The sequence below is a fragment of the Pezoporus flaviventris genome, unplaced genomic scaffold (assembly GCF_033815535.1).
Source record: "Pezoporus flaviventris isolate CSIRO_AGI_PZ_B2104156 unplaced genomic scaffold, CSIRO_AGI_Pfla_v1 ptg000213l, whole genome shotgun sequence".
Taxonomy (NCBI): Eukaryota; Metazoa; Chordata; class Aves; order Psittaciformes; family Psittacidae; genus Pezoporus; species Pezoporus flaviventris.
This window is the reverse complement of record NW_026892761.1, coordinates 1,158,244-1,166,144: the sequence shown is the minus strand read 5'-3', so window position 1 is coordinate 1,166,144 and position 7,901 is coordinate 1,158,244. Positions and strand designations below refer to the sequence as shown.

The 7,901-nt window shown below is 64.4% G+C and overlaps 1 protein-coding gene across 1 annotated transcript; it reads left to right on the top strand.

Annotated features, from left to right (window-relative positions):
- The first annotated feature begins 3,556 nt into the window (after positions 1 to 3,556).
- REM1 (RRAD and GEM like GTPase 1) lies at positions 3,557 to 5,740 on the top strand. Its single transcript, XM_061441291.1, has 4 exons — positions 3,557 to 3,958; positions 4,081 to 4,163; positions 4,993 to 5,197; positions 5,315 to 5,740. Exons 1-4 carry the CDS (start codon positions 3,667 to 3,669, stop codon positions 5,590 to 5,592), a joined length of 858 nt encoding a protein of 285 aa, XP_061297275.1. The 5' UTR covers positions 3,557 to 3,666; the 3' UTR covers positions 5,593 to 5,740.
- The last annotated feature ends 2,161 nt before the right edge of the window (positions 5,741 to 7,901 follow it).

The window sequence follows — 7,901 nt, the reverse complement described above, 5'->3', positions numbered from 1 at the left end:
ATGGAATAGAGAGGCAAAGGGAGGTGTGAGCTGGGGAAGAGCCAGCGTGGTGCAGCAGAGCTGACACCCCCAGGGTTTGCCCTTCATGAGGCTTTCCTCGGCCCCACTGGGGTCTGTTGTCCTCCATGTACCTGGGAGCCAGTGGCCCATTAGGACATCCCAAGGACAAGTGGGCATTTCAGGCAGCTGTTGGAGGGTTATTGCATGAGGGATGTTTTCCAGCTCTGCTGTTTGCACAATCGCCATGACAATTCCTGCTCCTATTGCAAGGTAAAGAGCTCTTAGAAACGTCCTTCCTTCAGAGTACTCAGGACCTAGAGATTGAGGAGCTGAAGGGAAGCACGCAGACCCTCTGCCAGAACACAAGAGACCCGAGAGAGCTGATCTTTGCTGACGTTCTTCTCCACAGACCCACATAAGGCTGGTTATGGGTGTCAGAGCCCTCTCCTGTGGCTTGGGCTGCAGAGTCTCTGGCCCTGGGTGTTGATGACCCAGCCCCACCATTCCCACAGGCAGCACTGTTAAACCCACACCCAGCCCGGCTACAAACCCACAGTTACATTGGGTTCTCCTTGGGCAGACGGCTGCAGGGTCTCGTGGTCTTCCCTAAGAGCAGCCAGGAACGAGCCACAGCCAGTACTGGTCCTCGGGCACATCACATCTCTCTTCTGGGCTTCCCTTTGTGCAGCCTGCAAGGGCAGATACCAGGGGCTGCAGGCGGGGAGAATGAGGAGCAATGGAGCTTCTCCAGGCCCCCGTGCCCACACTGACTCCCACTCTGTTGGTTCCTCTCACTGATGGAAGGCAGGCTCACAAGGAGCTTCCCTGCCCAGGCAGATCTGCCCCACTTCTCTGGTAGCTAATTCCTGCGTGGATGCTGGCAGTAATCCCCACGGCCAGCGTGTGCTCGTCCTGGGTGTAAGAATTCCAACGCACAAGGAGAATCCTCATGCAGTGTTGATGGGAGCCATCAGCAGCCCTGCCAGCTCGGTCACGGGAACACCGGGCTCTCCTCCCTGGGGACAGAGCCAGGCAGGCCAGCAGCCTGCTGTGACACGCTGCTTTCCACCCCATCCTTGTCAGGCTGAGGGACAGCACTGCCCCTCGTCCCCAGGAAATCCCAAGTGATGTGGACCCGCCGAGGGGCCGTGGCTCTCTCTGTTGCTGTTTGCTGACCAGGGGGCAAACGTGTTTAAATCTGGAGGGTGCTGCAGCCCCCGAGCAGAAGCTGGGAGCAGGACAATGTGCACGTGTGGGTTATTTACAGCAGCTGCCATACAAACTGTTCCTGGCACGGAGGCGCCTGTTAACAGTCATTCCTGTCCAGCCTCTGCTGCTGCTGCAGGTACCGGCCCCTCGGCTCCCTGCGCACACATGGGGCTTGTTTTGGGGTGGAAAAATCCAGCCCTTGGGATGAGCAGTGAAGTGAGAGCGATGCAGGAGGGGCTGATCTCCCTCCCCACGGCCTGGGTTTTAGCTGGAGGCCAGGTACGGCTGTGGGGACACAGGTCACAGGAGGAGGGAAGGCTGGAACGTGTCAGGATCACATCACGCAGGGGAGGCAATGGAGCAGCACAACTTGGGAGCTCTCTGATTTCAACCAAAAATGACATAAAAAAAAAGGAATTACTTCTCCTGCACAGCTGAGGGGGAAGGGGGGGGGGCTGGGACAAGAGTTAAAAATAGGTTAAAAATAGCAGGAAGGCCCAAGTGGAAAGTTTCTGTAACATCACAAGTCAGGCATTTGGTGCTTACCCGCCCTGACAGCCGGAGCCCGTGCCAGCGCCCTCTGCGGCCCTCAGCCCTTTCCCACTGACCTCCCGGCAGCTTCTCACACGGCTCCACCAGCTCCCATTAACCCTTTGGCTCCAGACACAGGATTTGCTTCCCTAAAGAGGAAGATCAGACGGAAGCTGCCCTTGGTCTGGGAGCGTTTGGATGTGCAGCAGCACGGGGCCCTTTCTGCCCTCCCTGTGTCTCCATCCCCAGCTGCATCTCAGCTTCCCCTCGTTCCAATCCTCTTGCCCCAAAGGGCCATGGGTGCATTTCAGCAGCAGCCTCCGGCCCTGCACTGGGACCCTCTGGATGCACCATTTGTCCTGGATGGGACAGAGATGGATGAGCAGAGCTCGGAGCCAGCCCAGCTCCCTGCACATGGCCTGTCTCTGCGAGAAAGCAGATGTACCTGCTGCTCCCAACGGCTCTCTGCTGCTGTTTGTCCGTTGGGATTGACACTGAGGGAGGCTCGCTTCATTCCTTCTCCCTCTCGGAGCCCTGGGGTTAAGCCTGGCTCTGCTTCTCTGGGAAGCAGCGAGTTCACAGCCTGCTTTGCAAAGGGCTTGGTTGCAAGTATGGCTGCAACGCCAGTATGTAGAGCAGGGCTTGGGCTTGGCACTGGTTTCCTTCCCAGGCAGAGGAGTCAGTACCTGGGACAGACCATGATGAGTGCCCTGGAAAGCAAAGTGGTGCTGGGGAGTGGAGGTCGGGCTGGGCACAACAACCGTTGTCTGGTTTTAAAGAGGTTTGCTCCCTGCTCCTCCCTGCTTCCTTTGTTCTGTGTCCCAGAACAAGCACCTGGGCCATCGCCATTGAAAACCAGTCCTGGACACTGGAAACACTGGAAAGGCAGAACAGCAAATGCGAGGCAGGCTTCCCTTCGCCTGGGACAGGATGTCTCTGAGCCCAGATCCATCACCCCCTCCTGCCTGGGCCACGCAGGAGCTTCTCCTCCTCCTCACACCGATCATGGCTCATTCCCACTCTTTACTTTGTCCTTCCCGTCCCCCAGGTGCGTGCTGGACACTGAGGTGGTCCTCAGCATCCCCACCGAGAAGTCTCCACTCCTCTGCTATCACCAGGCTCCGCTTGCAGGTCCCTCACCCAGCGCTCAGTGCACCCACGCTCCAATGAGGTGCTGAGCTGCACAGCACCTCCCTTGCCACCAGTGCTGCACCCCAGCCCCGCTCAGCCGCCTCGGGCTCTCTCTACTGTGGGTTTAGGGTGCAGTAAAGGTGTTGCCATCATTCCTGTGCTGTGCTCATGGCTGCGGTCCCTCGGAAGGTGCATGGCGTGAGCCCTGGGAGCAGAGCTACTGGGGAGGGGTCAAAGCCAAAGGTGCCTCCCTACTGCAATGCTCTGCCCGTGAAGGGTGTCCTGGCACTGCCCCTGGTCCGGGCCAGCCACTGGGCTCAGATCAAACCGGCTCTGGTTCTTGCCCTTGCCAAGCCAGACTCCGGCTCTGCCTTCCCTCACTGGCTCTACAGACCCAAGGCTGGTTTCGGTCCGAAGGCTGCTCCCCGGGATCGAGGGGACGCGCCCCGGGGGATCCAACCCTTCTGCGGCATCGGGAGCCCCGCGGGGACCCCCGGGACCGGGCAGGGGACCGGGGCCGCTGCGGGCCGGGCTGTGACCGGCGGGGGAGGGACCGGCCGCGGGGAGCGGCTCCACCTCCCTGGTTTAAAGCCCGGGGCCGGGCGGCGGCGGGTCTGTCCCGAGGAAAGTTGTGTCCGTGCTGCCGGCGGCTCAGGCGGGCACCGGCACCGGGAGCGGGACTGGCACCGGGAGTGACCCCAGCATCTGCAGTGACGCTGGGAGCAGCACCGACACCGGCACCGGCACTGACAGAGGCCCCGCGCCCCGGTGCTCGGGCGGCCCTGGTCGCCGCCGATGACCCTGAACACGCAGCGCGGGAGCCACAGCCCGCTCCGCCGCAGGGCCAGCACCCCTGTGCCGCGGCCGGGGGTCTCCTGCCACCCGCAGCTGGAGCACCGCTCCTCCGAGCCGGGCGCCAGGGCCGCGGCCCCCCGCGGCAGTTGGTCCTCTGAGTCCTCGGGTTCCTCCGGCGCCTGGGAGCCGCTGTACCGCGTGGTGCTGCTGGGGGACCCCGGCGTGGGCAAGAGCAGCCTGGCCAGCCTCTTCGCCGGCGTCCAGGAGCGGGATCTGCTGGAGCAGCACGGAGGTGGGTGCCTGCAGGAGGTAACGGGCTGGTGGCGCGGGTGCAGCCCCACAACGGGAAAACCCCATCAGCGTGGAGCCGGTGGTGGCCATTGGCACCGATTGGGCTCTCCCGGTGTCTTGCAGAGGCCGCCTATGAGCGCACGCTGTGTGTAGACGGTGAGGAGACCACGCTGCTCGTGATGGACACGTGGGAGCCGGAGCAGCGGGTATGGCCGGGGATGGGCACCGCTGCGCCCCTGGGACGTGCCCAGGGGATGCCGTACAGGCCGAGCCACTGCTTTGGAGCCTCTCTGGGGCCTCCCTGCCGTGTCCTTGGCTCTCACTGCTTGCTGCCCTTGCAGCAGAGCTGGGGAACACGCTGGGCAAGACAGGGGCTGGGGTTGCATCTGGGCAAGACAGGGGCTGGGGTCGCATCTCTGAGCTGCTCTTTGCCCACCTTTCCCATCATGTGCACTGTGGGGTGGGCACAAGGAGCCCCTCGCATGTGGGTTGGGCCGGGAGGGAGAAGGGATTGCAGGGAAGGAACGTGGTGCCAGCCCGTTTGAAACGAATGGAAATGGTTTGGGACTGAGGCTGAAGGAGCCAACTGAGCAAATCCACGTGAGCCGGTGCTGCCAGCCAGGGCACGTGCTTTAACCGGCAGAGCGGTGGCCCCGGGAGCCTGGCACGGGGCATCCCTCCCGCCCAGCGCACAGAGGCACCTCCCGGGCAGAAATGCCACCACCACTGTCGTTGCCTCCCTCAAAACACCCCTTTGCCCCCCTCCGTGCTGCATTCCTGCGGGTGTCACCGGTCCCTGCGAGTGGGGCTGGAGCCAAGCTGAGCCCACGGCCCTGGTTTGTTGTTGGGAGAGGAGGAAACGCTCAAACACCCCCCAAAATCAGAAGGTTTTAATCTGTGCTTTATTAATGGGGTCACAGGTCCGCTCGCCATGGTGTAGGGGCTGGTGGGGTGCGCTGGCAGGTCCCATGGGTACTGGGGCGCTGCCAGCAGCCCCCGCAGAGCTGTGACATGTCACTCCCCATGCGGTGGCAGGGCAAGGGGAGCCAGTGCCGCAGCCAGTGCCTGCAGGTCGGGAACGCCTATGTCATCGTCTACTCCATCACGGACCGGGGCAGCTTCGAGAGCGCCTCGGAGCTGCGCATCCAACTGCGCCGCGCTCGGCAGCCCGAGGACATCCCCATCATCCTGGTGGGCAACAAAAGCGACCTGGTGCGGAGCCGAGAAGTCTCCATTGAAGGTGAGCGGGGCTGGGGGGTCCCTCTGCATCCCCCTGTGGCTGTCCCCTCGTCCCAGCCATGCGGCAGCGCTCGGGGTGCCAGCGGGGCCACGTCCCCTCCTTGCCCTTCCCTTGCAGAGGGCCGTGCCTGCGCTGCCGTGTTCGACTGCAAGTTCATCGAGACATCGGCGGCTCTGCAGCACAACGTGGCCGAGCTCTTCGAGGGGGTGGTGCGGCAGCTCCGCCTGCGCCGAGGGGGCAAGGAGCCCCACACGCGCCCTGCGCAGCGGCACAGGCGCAAGGAGAGCCTCACCAAGAGAGCCCGGCGCTTCCTCGACAGGCTGGTGGCCAGGAACAGCAGCAAAGTGGCCCTCAAGTTCCGCTCCAAGTCCTGCCACGACCTGTCTGTGCTCTGAGAGCCGCCGGTGCCTGCCCAGCGCTCCGCACACCCAGGCTGGGACTGCCCTCTCCACCAGCAGCGTGGCCGACGGCTCCGTGGAGAGCCCAGATAGGACCAGAGCGATGCTGGGGATGTGGAGCTGGTTTAACCGGTGCTGAGGGATGCTCTGGATCCAGCCACATCCCCTCCAGGAACAGAGAAGTGGGGCCGGATCCCCTGGGCTGCGCTCATGGAGCAGAGGGTGGGATCCTGGGTTACAGCTGCTCCTGGGCAGCGGAGGTGAGGGGTGGCCGTGCCCTGGGAGCGTGGCAGGTCCTGCTCGCGGTGCCCATCCTTCACAGGACAGCAGGGAGGACACAGGACACGGTGAGGGCACCATGGTGGTGGCAACATCGAGGACATCCTGGAGCCTGGCTGTGGAGAGGGACCAGGGGAGCCCCGGCAGCATCGCCCGGGGCTCTGTCCCACATCCTCCTGGCACTGGTGGTTCTCAGAGCGAGGTTTTTCTGCTGTGTCTGTACTGGTGCAACGGGGAAAAACCTCGATCTGCAGAATAAACCACTCCGGGGGGGGGGGGGGGGGCTGGTCCCTGCTGCGGGGAGCTGCATCCTGGAGCCGTGTGGATGGATTCAAGCCCAGCTCCTTGCCAGTGGCTTGGGACCCGCCAGGCACCCGGTAGCTCCAGCAGCGGCGGGCAGGGGCCGGGAGGGCTGCAGGGGCCGCGGCGCTGCCGCTCTGGGCCGGGACGTGCCGGGCTGCAGCGAGCAGCGGTGACCCCAGGGGCCCCGGGGGCTCTGGGGGCTGCTCCTGGGACGCCGCGGGGTAACCGGTGACCTCCGCAGCCCCGGCCCGGAGCCAGAGGGGAGCAGGGAGCGGGGGTCGGGTCAGGAGTTTCCGTTCGCTCTGCGGCTCGAGCGTGGGGAGCCGCTGGTTGGGGCTGGTCAGAGCGGGGACAGCGGTGCAGGGGGCCCCCGAGCCATCGGTGATGGTGGCTTTCTTCCAGGGCATCCCTGCCCCGCGCACCGCCCCGGGTCCCGGTGCCGCCGGTCACACGGCGTTGCCGCGCCGGGGCTGAGGGCTCCCGATGCCGCTGTGGCTCCCGCAGCTGCAGCCGGCGATTCCCTGCGGCAGGAGGCGCGGGGGGGCAGCGGGATGGAAACTTGGCAGCGGGAGGAGAGGGGAGTGGAAAGAATGAGCTCAAACCCAGAAAAATGCGGCCGCGCCGGAGGGTGGGAGGAGAGGCCAAGGGGGGCCGTGGAGAGGCGCTGGGAAAGGATGGGAGGAAGGAAGGAGGAGGCGCTGCGGGGGCCAGGGCTGCCCGTGACCCCCGATGTGGCCCATATCTGGGGCAGGCAGTGCCGGGCTTGGGGGCTGCAGCCCCTCCAGCGGGAGCTCAGGGGCTGCCCCAGTGCCACCACCCCAATGCCACCACCTCTGTGTGACCCATCCGTTGACCTCAGTGTGATCTCCCCCAGACCCATCTGCTCCCCAGTGCCATTCCCAGTGGTGCCATTGGTCCCAGTGCCACCGGTCCTGCTGCTCAGCACCTTCCTGGGACACGATACCCCATAGGCTCTGGACACACAACTGTCTGATGTCCTCAGTCCATCCCATCCCAGGGCAAAACCCATTCCCTGCTGGCAGAGCCCTTAGCACCGGTGCTGAGCCAGCTGCCAGCCCCACACTGGTGGGTGCCATGGTTGGACCCCAGCACACATGGAGATGGGCGATGGTCCCACTATGGCCCCATCCTCCTCCAGCCCCCTCACCCCATTCTCCCCCCCCCCCCCCCGGCCTGGAGCGCCCATCCCGTTATGCAGCGCTCCCATGGGGAGCAGCGGTGACAGCAGCAGGAGGAGATCCCGTCCCGGAGCCCTGCCCGGAGCCCATGGCGGGCAGTGGGGCGGGAGCACGGGGTGAGCCCGGCGGCGCTGCCTGCCCCTGCCCGGCCACCTCCTCTGTGGGGAACGGGCAGCGCCGCGGGCAGGGATCCAGGGGGGGCTCTGCCCTCGCATGGGGCTGGGGGCTGTGAATCATCTGCTCCAGAGACACAAGAGTTGGGAGGAAAAAGGGAAAATGAATTGAACCAATAAATGAAACCTTGTTCTGTACCGTGTGCTGCTCTGCGCCCCTCGCGCTCAGCGAGGGCAATGGGGCTGCACGGCACAGGGGAGCAGGAGGAGGAGGAAGAAAGGGGGGGGGGGGTGGCGGGCCCAGGATGCAGCCGGGCTGAGGGTGGCGTGGGGGGGAGGGAATTTTTGTGAGGAAAACACCCATTCCAGCCAATTTTCCATCAGATCCTGGCCCCAGCCCAGCAGCAGCAGA